This window comes from Aptenodytes patagonicus, chromosome 1 (assembly GCF_965638725.1).
Source record: "Aptenodytes patagonicus chromosome 1, bAptPat1.pri.cur, whole genome shotgun sequence".
NCBI classification, from domain to species: Eukaryota; Metazoa; Chordata; class Aves; order Sphenisciformes; family Spheniscidae; genus Aptenodytes; species Aptenodytes patagonicus.
In genome coordinates, this window is record NC_134949.1 from 194,426,261 (window position 1) to 194,449,116 (window position 22,856).

At 41.1% G+C, this 22,856-nt stretch overlaps 1 protein-coding gene across 3 annotated transcripts in view; it reads right to left on the reverse strand.

Moving 5' to 3' along the window:
- TSC22D1 (TSC22 domain family member 1) overlaps positions 1-22,856 on the reverse strand; it is a 97,191-nt gene that overhangs the window by 19,643 nt on the left and 54,692 nt on the right. The window contains exon 3 of one of the 3 annotated variants that reach the window (XM_076363500.1): positions 5,797-6,083. The exons of the other annotated variants lie outside the window; for them this stretch is intronic. Within the exon in view, the coding sequence (XP_076219615.1) occupies positions 6,053-6,083 (31 nt within the window). The 3' untranslated portion in view covers positions 5,797-6,052. Of the gene's footprint in view, positions 1-5,796; positions 6,084-22,856 lie in introns of those variants that run through there. 3 annotated transcript variants of the gene reach the window in all.

The window sequence follows — 22,856 nt, forward strand, 5'->3', positions numbered from 1 at the left end:
ACAAGGATCTTCTTTCTTCTCCTGTCACATTCAAGAATTCAGCACCAAGCTACGCTTTCCGTCCTTTGTCCTGAACCATTCTGGCTGTTATGTAAAGTGACAGATTGCGCACAGATGAATTATCACTGTGGGTACACTAGGCTGTCAGATACGGGTAAGTTTTAGCATTTAATGAAACAAAAAACAACAAGATTTCATGCATGATAGCATCAGGGTACCTAGGTTTCCCCCCACCCTGCCCGTAGCTCTTGTGCCCAAAGGGGAGGAGGGAGCATATTTCAAGATACTTAACTTGCAGTACTCCTTGACAGTTTTTCTTTAAAAAAAAAAAAATACATCAGCCCAAGTTTAGATTTAACCTGGTAAGTGAATGAATCTGGCATTTAGACAACAGAATTTGCAGTTTATGTCAGTCTGAATGAAGTGCAGCACTCAGGCACGAATTCCTGAGCATGTCACACATCACTGAGTTAGCTGCCATACCTTCATGGGGTAAACATTTAGCAGGTTCATTTTCTGCATACTATAGAGGACTTCAGAGACAGCTTGAATAATCCTGACTTTACCATAGCAAAAAGCAGAAAATAAAGCGCAAGCCAACCTTTAGACTACAGACATAAAAAGCCCTATGGTAACAATGTCAATTTTGATGTGATGCAACAAACTAAGAATAAATTTAAAATTCTGATGTGCATACGAGTGCCTGACAAGGCAGAAAATACACCAGACAAACATTCAAGCTCTTCTGGAAGCTTTAAAATTACAAACATGCAATCCTTAAGATATTTAAGGGTTAAAAAATTACTAAAATAGTGATCCAAGATTGATGTAAGCCACCAGCACTCAGGTTTTCCAAAGTTTGTTTTGTGATTACAGCACAGTCTCCAAGACTACTACTTTAGGGGTTCAAAAAAAAGAACAAACAAACATTTATATCAAGTTGCAGTGCTTATTATTACGGGAGATGCCCCAGATACCGTTTGCATCATAACTTGCGGGTTTTTTAATGCTTTGTTCCCCCCCACCCTCCCATCTTAAATCAATCTTGATAGAGTACTTTGGCACAAAGTGTTTTGCAAGGCTGCTAGTCAGTGACAGCAGCACACAAAAAACAGATCTGACTTCAGAAAATATTCATTAGAACTCATCAGTGAAGCAAGGCATGCTGGATTATCAAAGGAAATAAAACTGGCAACGAGAAAAGGTAAAAAGCACAAAAAGCTGTACAAAGACATCTGCACCATAATGAAAACCAAAGCACTGAAGTTAAAGACAAGTGCATGGATGCCAAGTTGGGAAGTACCTCATTCCCAAATGCTAACAGCAGAAATCACTGCTGTACCTTTGCTATCCTCGTATTTTGAACAGATGTAATGAAGTGCAGTTAGAGAAGATAGCTTTATTTCAGCCCATCATTAAGCAACCCAAAAAAGTGTCTTTAGCTATTAACATCCTAGTTGAGCATCTGAGGAATATTCTTATACATCCTTCATAGTCATCACCAAGCGATACAAAGGTAAGGCTTTCAGTTATAGGAAGATAAGCATTACAATTGCACAGAATTAGCCTGTTGTTTTACACTGAATTTTTATTTTCATCTTAGTACCACTACATACAAAAAGAAATCCTCTCTGTGTGAAAGATCAAGAAACACATACAAGAAAGATCTTACTGGGTCTGAAACATCCATCTAGCCCACAAGCCACCTCTAGGCATAGCCAGAAGCAGAGGCCTGGGGGAGAACCCAAAAAGGCAGGCAGATAAACCCAACTTTCCTACAGTATCCTCCTACCTGTCAGCAACCAGCAGCTTGAGGAGTTCCTGCACAAGAAGGGATAACAGTGTTTAATAACTCAAGGGAACTTTCTTCCAAGAACTGGTCCAGTTGTGGTTTTTTAATGAAATTACTCACATCACATAGTTCTGAGACTTTGTAAAACTCTGGTTGGTTAAGTCTGAGTTAATTACCCAGGGAAGAGACAGTTTTTAAACTACCAAATATGAAGCACCAACCACCCTGGCTGCTAAAGAGAGATGAATTTGAATCTCTAGAGCAGACCTGATCTAAGAACACACATTAGGAACGCCTGGAAGCCACCACAAGCATGAAGGAGCAGCTACAGGGAGTTAGTCTTCTCCAAGAACCACAGTGAGCCACCTGTAAGTGAATGCTTTACATTACACTAACTGGAAGTCATTGAACTTCTAGCACTTAATCATACAGAAGAACAAATGTCCTCAAAACATATTCAAGCTGTAGAACTATGTTAGTATCGGGACAAAGAAACATGTTAAAAAAATTTAGTAAAATATCTTGGGGGGGAAGCAGTAGTTAAGATCATTGGTACTGAATACCAGAAATTAGAATATTTACTGGCTACTGCTTTTTGTACCATGGAGTTCAGTAAAATCAGATTAAGTTTACAAGAGACAAGCCTAGTATCTCTTCTACTTCTATACGTAAGGCATCTCTTTACCCTGGTTATGCTATGTTATCCTAATCTAAAGCAAGTGCTTTGCTGTAGCACCTGTGAAATCCAAACCAGCAGAATCTCTGGATTAACAAGGAGCCTGATTAACATGGACTGACACAGCACAATAACAGCAGCTCAGCATTCTTTGCTGCAAGGGACTGTCAATTTATTTTGCATGTTGCATCAGCTGAATACAAAATTAGTAATGAAGGATTTATTGACATTCAGCTAGATTGAAGGGGAAGGAACCCCCCCTACACCTGTGTTTGGTTGTGTTGGGTTTTTTTGTTTGTTTTTTGTTGTGGGGTTTTTTTTTAACCTATGCATACAAGAGAACTTGAGAGTACTATTAAGTTGCCAGTCATATAATCCATGAAATGGAGCCTCACAGCTAAGGGTAAGTTCATTTCAACAGACAAATGCAGCACGAAGCAGGACTCACAAGCCTTCCTATCGAGAAGGGCCATCCAAAAGCTTCACAGAACAATTCCAAAACAAATCTGAGTCCTGCCCAAACCTCCGAACTGAGACTCATCACTAGATGTGAGCTAATAGGTACCAGTTACAGCTATTCCTGGATACCAGAAACTCCTCATTAATACAGGAACTTTATGAGACTAAATTACAGCTGACATTCCTTGGGCATTTGGTGACATCCATATTAAATGAGTAAGTTAAAGGTTTACAACAATGTAGTTCTAACCATTATCAAGATAGGAAGAATTTTTAACTCTACAGCTCTCTTCCCCAAAATTTTTCCTTTCTTTCAGACTCCAGAGAGCAGCCTGCACTCAAGCAGCAGTTCAGGCCCAAAAAGCTTTGGGCTCTGTGAGGCTAGCATCTTATTTTTAAGAAGTCAACCTGTCTTGAAAAGGACGCAAGTAGCATAAGAATGCAACATCACCTCTGAGACACTACACAAGCACAAATTCATACCCTTTCGGTATCACGAGCACAGCAGTTGTAACATGACCTTCAATGCTCTAAAGCAAGCTGCAGAGACCAGAGAGACCAGGTTTCTCTGCCACGCCCAACATTTTCCCATGGAGGGAGCAACACTTCACCATCCTGATACTCTTCTTCATTAGGCCAGACACTCTGCGAGGCAAGATCTATCTGGAAAATTATTCTGGTTTAAAGATCAGAGAATAAAGCCCTCCAGAAACCCATTGCTACTTATGGCAAGGCCACTCCACCAGGCCTGAGCATTTGGCTCCTGGACCACCAGGACAGGAGGTACTGCAGCAGGAACTCTCACGAGCAGCCCAATGCAGGCACTGAGCATGCAGAAGGAGGAAGGGTGTAACTTGCTACTGAAACTTCAGGGTCTGACAAGTATTCTGTGCATAATCTGTTCTCATACAAATAACTTTCACGGTGCTGTGAAACCTACTCAAATATGCTGATTTCTGTGAACACATACAAGTGCCTAAAGAGGTCTGACAAAAACAGCAGCAACAAAATAACACTGCAGGTAGCAAACTAAATACCTTTCCATTCTGAGCCACTGATACTGCAAGGTTTTTTCCTGTAATGAATCCCATCAGTGGCCCACCATGAACGATTAAGCCACATTAGTTCAAGTGTCAACAATAGCCTAACGTTAAGCGTTAGTTCCTTTAGCAGGCATTGGAAGACAGCACTAATCCTATACTTGATTATTTTTACTGTGAACATTTAACTCTTGCACAGCTCTTACCCTGTATCTATTTTGGTATTCTAAATTGAATGTGTTCAGCAACGTTTATTTCAGAAAAGACTGAAAGTCACCACCTTCAATTTTCTTATCTGGCAATGTAACAACAGCAAGCAATTCTGAAATTAGCTGCTTGTGATAAAGCATTTTCTGAGACTTTCTGACTGTATTTTCGTTTCTTCCCTTATCAGTAAGGAGCACAGAATGTGACAACATTGCAGATGTGCTGAAATGCCCCTCTTTTAAACCAGAAATTGGGACTTCAGTTCCATAACCAGTAATTATCATTTTCTTGAAATTAATTGCTCTAATCAGGTAAGTAAAAGCTATGGAGGTTATTTGGGAGACCAAAATAGAGGTTTGGAAGAGTATTATTGCATCTCACAGAGGAAGAGAGATTATTTTTATATACGTTATTATTAATGAGACTGAGAAATGTATTTACCATGAAATTAAATATTAAATAACAGAATCACAGGAAAACCATCTAACTACAGGTTTGAAAACTACAAAAACACGTCACTTAACTAAAGAAAGATGTAACAATGAGAAGAAAAGAACAAATAAAAAGGCAAGTGGAAGCAGGGAAGGAACAGGGAGAAAAAGCAGTCAGAGAAAATAGCAAGGAGAGCAAGGCATTAAAGAGAGAAGGGTCAGGAACCACATGAGGGAATGAAGAGGATAACGGAATTATGGGCTAAAAATACCCAAAAGAAAGGTAACAGCACATATTTTTTGGGTACATTTAATACAACATCTGAAAAGCAGAAAGAGCATTTCTGGAAATGCCAGATTTTTCTGGAAAAAGAGAAATACAGGAAGGGAGGATTAAGAAACTAAATCTACAGCGAGCAGCTGCCAAAGCCCTGCAACTTCCCTTGGCAGACTAGCACTTCAATTCATAACCCAAACCCGTGTCACTGTCTTATGATCATAGAATCATTTAGATTGGAAAAGACCTTTAAGATCATCAGGTCCAACCATTAACCTAGCACTGCCAAGTCCACCACTAAACCATGTCCCTAAGCACCACATCTACATGTCTTTTAAATACCTCCAGGGGTGACGACAGCTTTTGGAAAAGAGGAAAAAAAGGAAAAAACCTCAGAAGTTTCAGACTCTCAATCTGCCTTCTCTGCGTACATGCACAAAACCATCCAGCCTATGACAACTCTCTCCTTAGTTCATGCTCCAGATAGAATGTGCTAGAGAAATACTTTAACCTAAGGTACCAGAAGTAAAACAGTTATGTTAGCCAAGATCTTTACGAGGCTCAGCCTACCCCACTGGAAAGGGCTACAGTAGCAATGCTAACGTGGTTCATTCCAAAACGACTCATACAACCCTGAACTGTGCTGTCCTGCATTATGTAGCCACGCACAAAAGCCTCTCCACCATACACATTCTCCTGCCAGGAGCACTGCAGTTCGGTATAGCACCAGCAGCCCTTGGTTTAACCACTACGGCAGCTGCCTGTCGGTAGAGGTGGGTTAAACAGTGCAGCGATTAAAAGCAAAAAGCCAGCCTACACCCACCTTTCCACAATCACAATTGATTCAGTCACCACAAGCATGAGGATTTTTTTTTTTTTTTTTTTTTTTTTTAAGACAGCAGCACTGTGCGTGAGCTCCAAACAATACAGTGCTATTTTCACTCCTCTTCAGAGCACAGGGAGGAAGAGAGAGTGAGCAGGCGTTTGAGTAGGGAGGACAGACGGACGGACACAAAGCTAGTTTATTGACCTATCTGCATTTCAGCTGTAGTTAATGGCTAACACCATATTGTTCACTGGGAAATGCACCAGAAGTGGTAAGGATGATGGGTTCTAAGTGTATTCCAAAAAGCCTCTGTACTTCCAGCTTCTGAATATCAATTTACCAAGTTATAAGAACTGAGAGTTGTTTCCAAGGTGCCTGAAAAAAAAAAATCAAAGTTTATTACTTTCTCCTTCAGTGAACAGTTCAATATCCCATTAAACCTTTGCGGTGATCCCTACTGGTACATACATACTGATCTAAGTCCAAAGATGTAAGTAATCTGCTCAGGCATTCATGGCAACAGGTTTTCCATTGACAAAGGCTAAACTTTCCATGTTTCAATAAGAGGCACGAATGCAGCTAACAAGACAAGTTAAATAACATTCTTTTCCTCTCACTCCATTACACATATTCCACCATTGTATTTCACAATGGGCTCCAACTAATTGCCGTGAAAATTCTACTTCATTCTGCCCACATGTTCTTGCCTTCTCCTTTGCACTGGATCTGATGGAAAACCAAAAATTATTACCTGCTACACCATGTGAACAATATAACAGCGAAGGCAGAAATGAGTGACTGGCAGAGGGGGAAGAGTGAGAATATATAAGCATTTTTCATTCTAGGCTGCTTTTCCCTTCCTTACACACATGCACACATGCCAACTCCACTGGCAGCATAAGGTATTCCAGGCAACACCAGACAGGATGTGCTACCACCAAAAAGCAAACGTGAAATTTTGTTGTTGTTATTGTCCATCTGGATGTTTTGTTGTTAAAGTCAGGGGAAGGAATAAGAAAAGCAGATAAGGAAGAAAATATTCAGGCCATTTTTCTGGCTAATCATCTTTTCTAATGATACCCATCATGGCAGTAGGATTTCCCTTTCCCAGTCTACAGCTAAGTATGTGGCATGTCTGCATTCAAGATTCGTTGCAAACTGCCAAGCAGGGGACGTGCTCAGTAAATACAGATACAAACAGACTGATATTTACCTGTGTCAGAAGTTTATCAGAACAGTTGAAGAACCACATTCCAAAGAAGATAAGCAGGCAGGCAGAAAGGACAGCAGAAAAGAGAAAAAACCTGAATTATAATCAAAGCTATCATATGAAGAGATACACAACAGCAAGTACAATTAATATTAAACCTGTTACTTCAAGCTTACTTGAGAAGTGACTGAATCATTTGTGCCTAAGAACAAAGAGGTATTGACACAGATACAGCATTATCCAAGTATTTTATTCAAAAGTCATGGTTAAGTCATGGATTTGTCACCTGTGACACTGTCTGGTCCATTCAAAGGAACCCTTCAAGACAAGCACATGGTTAAAAAGAAAAAAGTCTGCTTGCAATCTTACTGAAAGTAATTCACATATTGACTATCAAGAGGTGTTTCCCAAAGCTCACTTTAGCATAGGCAGGCTTAGATGTCTAGAGGGTAGTAGCCAGCCTAAGGGCCACTGTCCCTGCCTTTCTGTCCACTAATCACAGAAGCAGCCCAACACAATGAATCTCCTGCACTAAGGTTAGCCTTTATAAATATCCTCCCCTCTTATAAAGCAGTTTTTCCAGTGGCCAGCATAAGCCAAACTCTAAAAGGGAAGCTCATCAACAAACAAAAAAAAAATCAATTCAGTGGACTAAGACAATTCTGGTAGCTAAAAGCCATCAGGCACAGCACCTAACGACACTCTGACTTCACAAGGTTACTCAAGCTGAGGCCCTTACTGTGAAGGAGCTTAGTAGCACCTTTTCTGTTCCTGTGCTTCGTTGTCCTGGCTTCTGAGCCCATCCACTTCTCCTTCCCCACCTCCCCCATATTCCTTCCTCTGTCCTTTCTGGTACTTCTACTGGTTTAGTAAACTGGCACATAGTAAACCTTCCAGGTGCTTCCCCCCCTGCCCCCCAGAAGACACAGTTGGCAATTAAGTTCCAAGCATGAGGGTAGCGTAAAATGGGTAGAGGGTGAGGGCAATGGATATCAAACATGCATAATTCATCTGAGCTACAGCTGTCTCTGTAGAGAATGGAGAAAAATTGTTTCTTCTAGCATACCACACTGTAAGGAAAGCTGAGATCCACAGCACACAAAAAAAGATCAGTCTGGCACCTTTAACAAAGCCAAAGATAATGGGGAGGGGAGGGGAGGGAAGATCATTATATATTATCCTAAACTGCACAAACTAACCCTAAAACTATTTTAGGTTCAGGTATTTTTACATTCAGCTCAACAGCTCCAAAAAAGTGCTTAAAATCTAGCAACTCCCATTGCTCTCAAGAAGAGTATCTGGATTATGATTTTTAAAGACCTGAACCTTTGTTCAATTGCACAGCAAAAAGTATCTGAAGAAATTTGAACATTATAGTCTTAATTCTGTTTTATCATTTGTCTCAATTATTTTCTTGCCAACCTGAATTAAGAGAAAATTAGGTAGTTTTCAGTTTCAAATTGCTGATTATGCTTATGCATAAGAGGAATTTTTTACTAGAATTAAAAACTATTCCACATAGCACATTTTGGTTTTTAAAGCAAGTGGTTATTCATGCTGGCTTGAGACTCCTTTCATTTACCAGTTAGGTGGCTGCTTTCTTCTTCTTCTTCAAGGCCCCTATTTGTATAATAGCTCAGCTGCCTATAAAACACTCATACATCTCCATACAACAGCCATGAAAGACAAATTACCCGTTTTTGCTACAAATACTCCTCTAAATGCACAAAACCAACTTTTTCTGTTTTTCTTATTCTCTACTTCTGCACCAACTTAATTTTATAGCAAGATGAAACTGCTACTGACATCAGCACTAGAAATAGGCACCTAAAATAGGTGCGGTGCAGCTTTTTAAGAAAAAAACCCAAAACTATCCTTTGACCATGTACACAACGTTTTGAGGAAAACCGAAGAGGTCATGCATATTTTTAAACTTCCCATACAGCACACTGCACAGAAAAACAGGAATCAGAAATGCACAATGCTTGTGTAACCAGAAAGTCCCCAGTCTCACTGCAGGAAGGCTCAGCATTATCCACACCACCCGTGCCCCCAGAGGGCTCTTCATATGTGGAATTAACTTTTACAGTCACGCTAAGACAGAAAAGCCTCCCTGTTTACAACTGGGAACTTGAACAAGAAAGATATAAAGCGTAAGTACAGGTATAGACCACTCACTATTCTTCTCCCAACCATCATGGGATTCTATGATTAATGATTCTATGATCATACAATTTGGGAGTTAATTCAACCACAACAATAATTAAGGGTACCTTGAGAGTACCGTACCTGAGCAAACTCTGTTCCAAATACGCTACATCACTGACACCACAGCCTCAGCTGAACATAACCCAGCCCTGGCAGTTTTGAAGCTTCTTCTGCCTCTCCTTCCTTCGATGCTTCCCTCCTGTTGGGGTCTGTGGGCTTGGAGAGGCAGCCACTCCTCTAGTCAGAGATACACAGCTGGCTTGCAGAGGTCAGGCAAGCACCTAGTGACAACTTCTCCACAGAAGTCTAGCTCTAAACATCTTCTAAGTTAAAAGCTGAATAGAAATTAAATAGGAAACCTTGAACCAGGACTCTGCACAACCAATCTATAAGAAGGTGGAATAATCACCATCATACATAAATGCAAAATAGCCAGATTTGGTGTTGGAAAAAGCAACCTTAATGTATTAGCTACTTCCATCAAACCCCCCCAGAAGCCCATATATAAGGTCAGTGGAAAGCTCTGCCTAACTTACAGAATACTATTTCACGACCGTCATACGCCAGCATAGTCTGCATCCTTGTAGATCACAGTGGGGCATCACCATTCCTTCCCCTGACCCATTCCCCACTAACCCTAACTACTGTTAGTTTGTTCAGATGTGAATCCAGCAGTGTTTCCAACTAACAGTATGTGCAGACACGAGTTATTCTTGACCAAAACAGTTCTGTTTTTTACTGGCTATCAAACGGTGTTCAGCCTGAATCCTGCTTCCTGCAAAACAAGCTACTTAAGAGTAAAACCCAAATCAATAGTTCAGAACATTAACATCTCATGGGGGAAATCAAGACCCCAAATTGTGCAAATTCCTCATATTCTGCCTGCTCTGTTCACTCTGCACTGTCAATACTGAACTCCACTGGCGCTTTTCAAGGAAACGAGGACTTGACTTGCTCCCCCCTTGCAAGGCCTTTCCTCCGATACTGCATTCGGTGTAGCTGCACCGCCGAGATTAAACTTCCACTACGAAAACCCTCAAGTTATGGACAAACTGTTTTCAGTTTCTCACGATTCCTGAGGATGCGACTTCCACACAAGCACCGCTTCTGTTAATCAGGGTTATTGACCCTGTTCACGTTAACTCGACAAAATTTAGAGAAGCAACGTCCAAGACCAAAACGTGCCTTCGCTGCTAAAATCGTTTATTTAAGCGCATCAACTGCTAACAGCTTATGAGCAAGGAGAGAGGCAGCAGTAACTCAACCCCGCCACCTTGTGGCCGCCGCCAGAGGGAAGCCGCGCTCCCCCGCCGCCGGGTCGGACCCTCCGCAGCGGGAGGGCATTGCCGCCCGCGCCTCGCTCTTCCGCACCGTGCGGGGGTGGTCGCCCCCACACACACACCCACTCTCCGCACAGCTAACGGATTTGAGGCGGGGGAAGCTAACCCTCCCGGAGGCGGCGAGCTGCCGGGGAGAGCCCGCCCAGCCGCGGGGAAGGCGGCCCCGCCGCCGGCGGGGCCGCCTTCCCCGCGGCTGGGCGGGCTCTCGCCCGGGGCCCCGCCGCGGCCGCCAGGGAGCGCTGTGGGCCCGGCCGCCGCGGCATGGCCCGGCTGCCGCCTCCCCGCCGCAGCGGGACCCGGTGCCCCCCCCCCCCCAGCCCACACCTCCTGCGGAGAAGTCCCTCGGCGCGGACCTCCGGGCTCGGAACCGCTCTCACAGACACGGAAAGCTTGCTATTAAATTAAAAAAAAAAAATAAAATAAAATAAGTCATGATACCCCCAAATAAAACGGGATGCAGCGGTTCAAGCTCTCCTTCGTTCCTCCAGAAAACCGTTTTATCTCCCTGAAAACAGCCTGAAAACTAAGACACAACAGGCCAATTTTCTCTGCGTTTACACAGCTAACGGCTAAAAGGGTACAGAAGTATTTCATTTTTACACAGAGGCCGGGCATATAAATAAGAGCGTCCAACCCCAGCGACAGCACTCGGAGATGCTGCAGACAAAACCCAACTTGCAGCAAAAAGCGGGTTCTCAGATCACAGTGGAGCACAACCCCGAGACGGGAAACAGGGACCTGCCGGGCACATCTGTCCCCAGCTGCTGTGCATCCCCCCAGACCTGGGCCACGCACCTTCCACCTGTTTTTATATCCTCCCCTAGTAATTCCCTTTTACTACGGAGTCAACGCATGAAGAACGTGCCGAGGGGAAGCTCACAGCGACACAGTCCTAGGGAAAACCTGAGGAAGTAAATCTTTGCCCTGGGCCAATTTCCCATCAGCGACTCCTCTCATTGACTACCCGGAGCAAGGGGGTGCCTCCAGGATACAGTACCAACCCCACCAGCCGGCCCCTTCCCCAGGGCATCCATCAGAGTCACTCACTACACTTTCATATCTAAAAAGAGCTCGGGGCCAAAACCTGTGTTGGTTTTCCCTCTGAGTAAATATTTAAGGCTGTGTGCACGCAGGAGAAGCCCAGATAAATCTTCCCCGTGCTCCATGTACAGGAAGCCAGCCCACCTTTGGTTGCTGGAGCCTGCTTGTGAATGGGGGCAGAAAGAGGCAGTGATCTGAACCAGACTCGGAGCACACCATGTTTTTCTTGGGTGAGTTAACCTCGAAAACACCATGGCAGATAGGCTGAAGCACACCACACTTGCCAAGTCAAGTCAAGCTAAAACAACACCCTCCCTTCCCTCAGCCCTCTGATCAGCAACAAAGCCACAGACAAGGGTAGCAAGTTAGTGGTGTCACACCAGAACATCCACAATTGATAAAAAAAAAGGGCATTTCACATTATGCATCCATAAATCCTTTCAAAACACTGAAGTGACAATACATTTAAAAATCCTTCTCCTTTCCTAACTGTAAAGCCAGTATCACTTCTCAGATTAAAGTAATCCTTACATTAATTGGATTACTAGATTCCCCTCAGTGTCTTCCTGAAAACTCCCCTAAATTTAATACTTTCCATTGCTAGGAGGTCATTAGCTTACCCACAACAAACACATGCCCACGGCATTGCAGCTTTATTGAGAAATGACCCTTATACTTTGTGCCAGCCTTGCAGCATATGACAGGAAAAAGAAAAATCCAAAGAGTTGTTTTAACCGAAGATGCCAAAGGGTCATTGCACTCTTCCCCCCAAACCCAGTCTGACTTTGCTTGCTAGCAGTTACCTTTGAGCAAATACTAAAGCTGCAAGATGTCGTGCACTCGAATTCTGACACTATTCCCAGGGAAAGTATGAAGAAAAAAAATGAAAGTCCTTGCTGAACGTAGCTTAAGAAGATACGCACAAGTGCATGCGCGTGACAGAGGCACACAAGTGAGGTTGGTATGTCAGAACACACAGATTTTAGACAGTCTTAATTTCCAAGACTTTTTACTGCTAGAATATACTTTTAAAAATCAGATTTTGATTTTTTTGAAAATGTTTCTTTATGAAAAATGGGAAGCTTAAAAAAAAATAGAGAGTACTCCACCATGCAATGATTTTCAGTGCTGGTGAAAATGTAATTCAGTGTTTTTCCTTTTTATGAACACCCAAACACTTGAAGGTATTGTTTTTTTCCATCCTTGTTTTTTGTTTGTTTGTTTTAACAGAGCATCAGCCAACATGGCAAAGACTTGTTCTTCAACTGCCAAAAGCATCACTAGTATAAAAGTGATGTCAGCACTGTTTTGTTAGTAAAGTTGGCCTTCCCTCTGAAGAGGCAGAACACGCACATTGCCAGGTCAAGCATTAATGGAAACTATTGTTAGTTTACTTAGCCCAGCAGCGTGAAAGCTCGTAAGACAAGACATCATCATCAAAAAAGATGTGGGATCACCTCAAACTTAATCACTCACTTCTTCTGAAGATCCATAGGCTCAGAAATCCAAACAACTGAAGACACGACAGAGGTAATCACAAAAAAAGGGATTAAGCCTTGACTTTTTTGCGTTCCTCCACCTCACCTTCCTGCCCACTGAGTTACCTACGCATGCACTGGAACACGGTATATTGCAGAAAAAGATGTGCCTGCAAGACTGTGAACTCAATGAAAACCAGGCATTTTATGCAGTCTACCCTTCCAAATTTAGTAATGAATCAACTGTCATAACAGGATTTGACACAAGAGTCTGAATCTTTTGTTACTGTGCCAAGCTAGAGTTTTGTCTACTACTGTGGTTTCAATACTGCACGTAGACTCCATGAGTTATCTGATCAAAACCGTATTTATACTTTTAATTATCAAAGCAATATTTTATTCAATTATTTTAGCGAATTGGCTTAGTTTTCCTGGTTACTTTCTCAAGTAGCTGAGTTCTTTCTACTGTCTACTTCATATGAAATTACAAGAAAACTCTCTGAAAATGGACCTTGACCAGGATACACAGAAAGAGGAATACTGAAGGGCAAGTATTCTTAATTGACCAAATGTCTTTTGCTATAGGTTCTACAAGTTAGAGAATTGAAGTTTATACCTTCAAGGTATGAGAGCAAGTAATAACGCAGCAGGTCCAATAAAAAGAAAAATGCAAATCAAGAAAAGTAGCTAAAATGGAAGCCTTGGAAACCACTTAGTGGGTGATACCAACCACTGAATAATAGAAAAATTTAGATTGGAAGGGTTCTTTGGAGTTCATCTAGACCAAACTCCTGCTCAAATGAGGGTTAACTTCAAAATTACATCAGGTTGCCTTCTGAAGCAATTGAAAAAGAACAGACAGAGCTCAAAGTTCACAAGCACAACTGCCTTGACAGACCACCACAAGTTGGAAGGCGCCATCTGAAAGACTCAGCCTTAGGAATGCTGAAGAGCAGTAAACAAAAATGGTGCAGACTTCATACGGACCTTGCAATTCAGATCAGCAAAGGCCACGTGTTTGTGATCCCCCACCCCCAAATAAAACAGCACGAGTTATTTTCTGAAACAGCAGAAAGGCAAAGAACAGAGCATCAGAAGAACTAGCAATTGGTTCCCAAAATATTACAGCTCTAGGATATGAGAACCAGGAGAAACTATATGGCTCATCAAAAGTAGTTACGTAAGTACAGCAGGCAACTCCTCAGAACATACCTTATATTAAGCTATGTTTTAAAAATTACTTCAGCTATTTGGCTTCTGCTTCTCCTCTTGGTTGGAGGCCAAACCAGAATCTCAGCTCTCCAATAGCCTTTAGTATGTCATACACATTTTCTTGCAACAGTTTAAGCTAAGATCATACTAGCCTGAAAAATAAAAAGTATAACTAACTTCTCCCTCCTAGATGTTTAAGGAGGAAAGTCACATTCCCTCACTCAGTCTTCCCCTGGCGAGGGTAAACAAGGCAGCAGCTGAAGAGAACAAGAAACTCAGTACATGAAACCTTTTCAAAAGTGCTCAAATTAAATTTGAACTGTGGGGCGGGGGGAGGGGGGGCAGAATATCAAAGTGAAAAGAGACAGTGAAAAAGAGGACTGAATACATCAGTCACACAGAAGGCAACTGGTTCTATAGTACCATCCCAGGTGAAACCCCGCTCGTTTGCCTTGCAAATGTAAGTATGACTAGGTTCTAGCCCCGAACCACCCAGACACCTTAAGAACTCAAGACGGTGTAACTCTACCACCACATCATGCTAATAAGATCCAATTACATATTTAAAAACAACGGTCACAAACAATTATGTTGTAATTAGGTATGATGTCACAATCCAGGGTGCAGACAGCATTGAAAGAAGGCTATATCCAAACTGGCAAGAGAGATCCTATCTAAAAAACAACCCCAAGAGACTGATCCAAAATGTTAATGCTCTCAAGACTGCAGACTTAAGACTAAGTAGAATCCATTTTAAAAATGCCAAGTCTGTTTAGTAGGCAGCTATAGGTAATATTAAAAAATATTTTAAAAAGGTAGGCAAAAATTAAAATACTTCAGTCTTAACTTTATGTTAAAAACCTGCCTATGAATCTGCATGAGTTTTATACGCTTTGGTGCTCATGACCACTTTTAGAAAGTCCAACACCTGCGTATCTTGGGACTATTTCCTTCATAACATACCACTCGATGAACCACTGTTTCAGTCCAAATGTTTAGATAAGGCTGCCTGAATTAAACCACCAGTAACAATTTGTTAAAGTGCAGAGATATATATTTAATCAATAACTCAGTGGGTACCGTTCTCTACAGTCACTTCTGGAACTCAAAAGCAAAATAAAGCAGAAAAGGAGAATAGAAACATTTAAAGTAAGAGATGTAGAAATGAATTTAAGAGATGTATAAATGAATGTTGCCGATGTCTATAGTTCAGGGAAAATAACAGAAGAAAGCAGAGTATGTGAAGTGTTAAGACTATATAAACAAACTGGAGACATATCTTAGCCTTGTAGCATCCCATTTAACATTATTCTCAAAATGTCTGTTATGCAACTACAATTTTAAGTATTTTTGAAGTCTATTGAGAGCCAGTCACTTTCTGAATCCCAAGCGCTCTTGCCTGCACGGACTGCCAATAGTAACCACACGCTTAACTGAATGCCCTTCTATAGCTTCTAAGAGTTAAAGACTGACATTTCTACTGTTTCAATAACTTGATGGTCACAAAATTATTCACAAAGTTACGATGAAATTTTCCTTTTTATGTTAGAAGTTGTACTCCAGACTGAGCTCTAACAGCAAGGTTAGAGACATGCTAGAAATGTTTGCAATACATGTTTGCTGAGGTTAAGAATAGCCCAAAGATAAGCAGTTGCCTAAACTTGGCAGTTATGAACTGGGACTCTACACAGGCACAAAACATTCTTCTGATGCTCAGACTCATTTGTTCTCAAACACTGACTGTCCCGGCTCCAAAGCCATACAAAAGTTTAATGAGGTGACAATTCCCTGCTGTCACAAAGTTTTGAGCGATTCAGGTCACAGAAAAAAAAAAAAACAAACAAAAAAACCAAAAAACCCACACACAAACATGGGTAATTTGACACAACAGGAACTCACTGGAGACAATTAGATAATAGGTGCTGGGAGTGGGGTTTTTCCCATCATCAAGATAAAAATCCTGTTTTTTTCCCAACATTAAAAGAGAAGGCTCACATTTGGTATCAGAAAATGGGTGTATATTTGATCCTTGAATCTTGGGAAGGCTTTAAAGAAAACCTCTGATAAACTCATTCTTTTCAGGGGAGTCACCATTCACAATCATTTCTTTCCCAAAGCTCTCAGAAGGTTGAAACATCTTAAGACAGTCTTACCTTTTGTGACAGATGCACTCCTCCTGTTTGAACTAACTGAACTTTGGTCCAGGCAGATGCTCAGCAAGTAGGCCTAATCAAAGTTAATCCTATTGTGCGAGGCTATCAGTGAGAACTCAGCACCAAACCCAAAAAAACCCAGTTTGGCTGGAGACTGGGCTGATAAGCGGCCAAAACTGCATTAACACAGCAGAAAATCTGACTACAGATCAACCACTTTATGCTATAAATATCTGCAGCCATCAGGGCCCATCGAGCTCTACCTCCATAGCAGCTGGCTGCATGGCGGTGATCTCCCCCTTGAGACGCCTCTCAAGGTTACCCCTCGAGGCTGTGAGATCCCTTGCTTGACACCAGACATCGATGGGTTGGTAAGTGACATTTTTTGCATGCGTGTAACATTTAAGTTACATATAGCAAGCTTATGCGATAATCTTTGTATCCCACACTAACTTTAAGTGTAGTAAATAGTAGAGTACTGACCACCAATACATCTGTACTTATTTTACATACCTAAATTTACTGATTGGAACTCAATAAACTAACTACTAGCTCAGATCTGAGTGATCTCTGACTCTCTCCTGTGACACCTTTATATGCATCCATATTAAAACCAAACTTGGAGGGGTAGGTTAGCAGGGAAAGGAGAGGTGTAGCAACACATATAACATCGTCCATGGCAACTGAGTAAGTCTGCCTTTCATCAGCAAGAGTGGCATATTGAATCTATCTCCATTAACAGCACAGAATTTCCCATAGCATTTGTGGGAAATACCAATTTTTAAAATTTAGCATTATTTGATCTCACATGCCATCTATACCATTTCTCCTGAAGCCACTGTAATCCTATAGTTACTGGAAAAATAACTTAAAGTCATGGCAGCAATAAAAGAATTTCCTCAGCCCATAAACTACATCCATTTTGTTTACAGTGAAACACGTGGTGTTTCTTTTCATTTTACATTCCACTTTCAAAAATAAAGTCTACTTAAGGCCTTGTTTGTACCAGTAGAACCTAGACTCATCATTTCTATTTAAAACTTGATGTAAGAACATTCATAAACACCCTGTATACAGACACACTAACAGTAACTTAAGTAAGAGTCTTTGTACCTGCCTGCTCTGCATTAATTTTATCATGAGTTAGCAGAACATGTAAGGGTCTATTAAATTCAAAGGCTTCCATATTAGAAAGCTGTACTGAATCGTTTTTCAATTGATTGTAATTAACCAGGACTTTTCCCTAGAATTTGTGATCAGTTTCTGAAAGCAGATCATGCACAACAGGACAGATTCTTCACCTAAATTAGACAGACATTAAAATTCTTTCATCTTCTTCCCTTTTTTCATAGGTTCTTACTAGGAAGTACCCAGGTTTCCATTCATTTTAAAAGCAAAACCAGAAACAATGGCATTTTGGCCTCTGAAAATACAAGAGGGTCCTATTTTCAGTAAAATAGTGCTGCTTCACATCAGTATGCAAGACCATTACATTACATTTCACAATCATTAAGAAAACAACTTCCAGATACAACAATCTGGATATTTCCTCATCACATCTAATGGACAAAAATGAAATGATCACAATTTTAGACTCAAGCTTTACATCGATAACTGTCTCCCTGTCTGCACACAGAAGAAATTGAAGACTTTTCATTCTTCTCTAAAATAGCTGCATCTCAGAATTAGCTTTCAATGGAAAGTTACTCTAGCCAGTGATGGACAGCACCACTATAAATAGTTACTGGAAATAAAGTCTTGAATAAATTGTTAAGCTAAATGGAAGACTTGTTTTCTTCCTCAGATTGACTCTCAAACACACTAGCTATAATCAACAGTATGATCCTCAAATACTAGCTAATAAAAATGCCAACAGAAAACATGAGAATTAAGAAAAAGAGTTAGCAGTCCAAAAGGCAGAGCTATAAATATTCAAAATATACCAAAACACAGGAAAGCATCATCAACACAAAGTAGTTAAAATTACATATACAGCATAAAGAATCTCAAAGATTTTTATTCCTTTCTTACCCTAAAGAGCATAGAAAAGAGTGAGAATCTCATTCAGCTTCTCTCCCACCCCATATCATGGGATACAGTTTTCGTCTACATCATTACTACTTTTGTCTTTTGTGAATTATAGTGTCACCCATTTCCAACTGAAACCAATGCATTTATTAACTTAAGCGAGAAGGATTTGGGCTTCAAGTCATTAAGTATTTCAGAAATATAGGTTAGTCTATCTATAATTAGCATTCCTGATGATTTAAACATGGTTTGATGATTACTAAATTCATCATCTTTAAATAAACACTTCTGACTCAGCATCAGCAGAATAGAGACGTTTTCATCAACTAATTTAGCTTAAGACTTTTTGGCAAGCAAGAATAGGAAAGAACCAATAGCTTTTGTAGGATCAGTGAAGGCAGGAACAGGCATGCAAGCATGTTAACAAGTAAAAGGGAAAATATTATCATGAAACTGAATCCAGAATCATTGCAGACAATTGTTCCCATACTCCTATGTTTTGCATTTTAAAGTGAGTAATCAGTAAGCAGACACTACATAGACAAAAAAAAGTCCTTATCTAAGTATTCAGGTAAGGGACCTACCCTTTTTTTATGATGATTAAATACTAACATGCCTTAGAAGTCAAGTTGTATCACGTAGAAGCTAACAATATAAAATGGAAAACATTTATTTCAGTACTTAGTGGTCAAAGAGGATGAAGCTAATGACTTCTGAATCAAAGACTCAATCCTATAATGGAGCCACAGCGTTCAGTTGACAATGATGACCAGGAGTCATCTTAGCAAGTCACCTGCTAAGCAAGCCAGGAAACAATACAAAAATAAAAAGCGCCATGTATCCATAGTGGAAGAATGTACAAAGACTGAAAGGACATGTGCCCACTAAGATCCTCAGCAAACAAACAAAAACCAAAATCAGGTACCAGAATTATTTAATCAGTTCATTACTGTCCAGAACTGAGACCTTCCCACAGCTCTCAAAGATCTGACCCATATTCAAAGGCCAGATCCAGAACTTTACAGGTCATCTTAACTACAAAATCTTGTTTTCAATACATTGGTGTCACACAAGGCTGACTTCCTAAACACTCACAAAAAGATTTTTTTCTGAGGTTCATATAATCCTTTACACTAGTTTATTGATAATACATACTCACCACAATAATTGCACTAGAACACAAAGAATTTTGCATATCAAGCCTTAAAGTCTGTTTTGTCTACAGACTCCTTGGAAACTTGGTTTGCGTAACACATTCTTTCCAAAAGACTCCTCTGCTGAAATTAATATATGTTTTTTTCTTTTATTAAAGATGAGGCAGTTCTCTTCTAGCTTCAAAAACTCAAGCTAAATTTTATCTTAAGTTCAGCAGAGAACCTTTCCCTCCATCTTCATGAGGCAGGCAAACACACCTTTCCACCCTACAGATTTTAACTGAAACCAATTCTTTCCAGATTCAGTAACGCCCTCAGCTTTTATATATTGCGTTGACTTATTTATTCCACATTGCACATTAAGATACTAGGGACCTTTAGTTCTCTTTTCTAGTGTGTTACATCAGTCTTCAGCTACTAGGCTGCATACCGTTCCTCAAATAGCACAAGCCATTCAGTTTTTTTAGCAGTACACACACACACACAAAGTAAACCATTCCCCATTTTTCCCCTACATCAGCTGCTTTAAAATAGATGAGACCTTAGAATGATGCTGTGTCTAATGTGAGCTTCTCCAGAGGTCTGACTGTATTTTAAAAATTAAAAAAAGGTGACAAGTGTATCTGTACTGGGTACAAGAACATGGCTGAATACAATAGCAACCCATTTATGCAGTACCTGTGACATTTTGAAACAGCCTTGCAGCAAAATATCTGAGGCTTCATAGAACACAACAGCATCAAACATTTATTCACATGCTTACTGCAAGTAGCTTTCCACTTTTCCTGGTTGTTTTTTTTTTTTTGGCTGGTGGTTATTTCCTCCAGCCAAATGGGTGGCTGAGAGAATTCACCAAAGCAAAATATTTTTTAAAAGTTGTCAACTTACATAAGATTAGACAATATTACTAAAGAACAGTCTAAGTACCTAAAAGGTTTTATGAATGATGGCTTTTGTTCAGATTAAGTTTTTTTACGTCATTACGGAGAAACTTGTTACAGGTTTAATATGATTTGCAATCTCCACTAAATCAAAATAGAGGACTATCCCAGGAACTGGAGACACTTAATCACATACTGCTTGTCTGGATTTTTCTTTAGGGGACACATGCTGCAAGAAGGCTTCAAGGTCAGATTTAGGACCCTGAATTTTGCTTAAGTAGTCTAAAAATGAAGTGTAACAATAATAAAAAAAAAAAGACAATATGCTACCAAAAAGATTTCATTAACAGTCTGAAAATCCACTTAGCGGAGGCCTAGCAGGGGAACAATGCTGTCAAACACAGTATGCCCACTTAAAGTTGTGTTTTAAACCAAATTTTATCTTCCAAATTATGTATGTTCAAAGTTAGTTATAAATGGTGTAATCTGAGACTTCTGACTTTCTGTAAGCCACAGCATCTGTAAATCTTTACATTAAAATAATTTTCCATTATATTAAGTTTCTTATGTTTTTCATCAGCACAGTACATTTGAAAAGCAGAGTCAATGATCTCCTGAAGTAAATGATCTCAGATGTTCAGTTTGAGGTTTAATAAGGAGAGATTTTTCAAAGAGCCTCAGCATCCCTTCTCAGACCCACATCCCTTTATTAGTAGCTGCCGAATCCAGCAGCCCAGAGGCGATGCAGCCCCACCTCCACACCTCAAGGTCCAGCGCAGTAGCAAGCCTGAGCACACATTCCCCACAGGCACACACACAAACACACTTGCACAGCACATACATATACGGCTGGCCACACAGGTCAATGCAAACTCAGCACTTAGGTAAACACAAGCAGCACCAACACCCTCCTCTTGCTTCTCTCCGATCAGGGTCAAAGTCCATTAGGAGAACATGTACATATGTGCACACACAGAGGATATGGATACCCCTGTAACTGGCCTTGCTCTCAGTCTCCCTAGCAGCTGTCCCCAGACCCTCGGTCTCCCCAGCTGCCAGCACATGGTACACAGGCCCCTGTGGCCCCACTCCAGTTGCTGGCACTCAGAACCCCTCACAAACACATAGACACACTCACTACAGATCCCTCTAGGATCTGGCCTTGGACTCTCAGTCTAGCCAGCAACTGGCCCCCAGAGCCTCTTGCCTTCAGTTACTTCATGCACAGATACACACACAAACAGGGGTCTCACCAGACCCCAGACCCCACAGTCTCCCCAGCAGTTGGCCTGGACCCCCAGTTCCTCCAGTAACCAGCTCCTCCAGCTGTCTCACGCAGATGCATGCATGTTTTGCCCAGACTTCACAGCTGCTCCCAAAGCCTCTTCTTCTCCCTGGCTACCCCTGCTTTATAGTCCCTAGTGATCACACACCGATGCATGCACCCTCACTCGACCCAGCTACACGGGCCTGTCACCTGTGGTCTGACTCTAGCTGCTGGCATTGAGACCCCCATAGGCACACACAGTAGACAGCCCCTTACCCAACAGCCCCTTACCCAACAATTAGAAATAGATTTTAATGAGAAAACAGGCCAGACAAGCATACTGTCCAGCCACCTGCTTATACACAACCAGCCCACTTTATCCCTTTGCCCCTCTATTTTCGCCACGGTTGTTTCCTTCCCCCAAAATCACCCTGATCCCTCTTTTCCCCAACCTTGGTCCCTCCCCTAAGCATCCCATGCTGAGTTGTGTACAATCCCAAAATGTTCTTCCCTGCATCCCATAGTAAGTCCCAGGGTGACCCTACTCCGCTTCCCAATCTGCAAGCTGACCCTGCAGAGCCTCTCCATTTACTCATCAAGTGGCTGTCACCCAGGTCCCCAGGGCTGATGATCTCCAGTGACAGCCCTGGCAGGAGCCAGGTCAGGGGGCTCGTTTCTCTGACGAGATTACCGGGGTTCCCCCGCCTGCCGCTATGCCTCAGGGCTTTGCTGTGCACATGGAGACAAGCCTTTTAATCACATAACCTATCACCCTTAGTATTTCCAGACTGAACATCCAAAGCCATTCCAAGAGTATTTATCAAAGCCATGAAAATAACATTTCAAAGTTCAAAGCTAACGTGTTTGGAAAATCATCATGTTCACCACTTGTTTTAAGTTGTGGGGTTTTAGATTAAAAAACACAAGCACATCATTTATCAGATTTACTTAGTCAAGTTGTTGCTCTTAAGTGTCAGGTGCTTGCTCATGTGTAATCCTAATAAACGTTTTCCAACAGTTATCAGGACACTTAAGTAATACAAAAAGCACCACATACCTTGTTGACCATATCATATTATATTTGCTTTATAAACACTCATGACTGTTAATGTTATTGCTAAGCAACTGGACTATCTACCATACAGTGTTTGCATAGCACTGTCTATCAGCAAACAA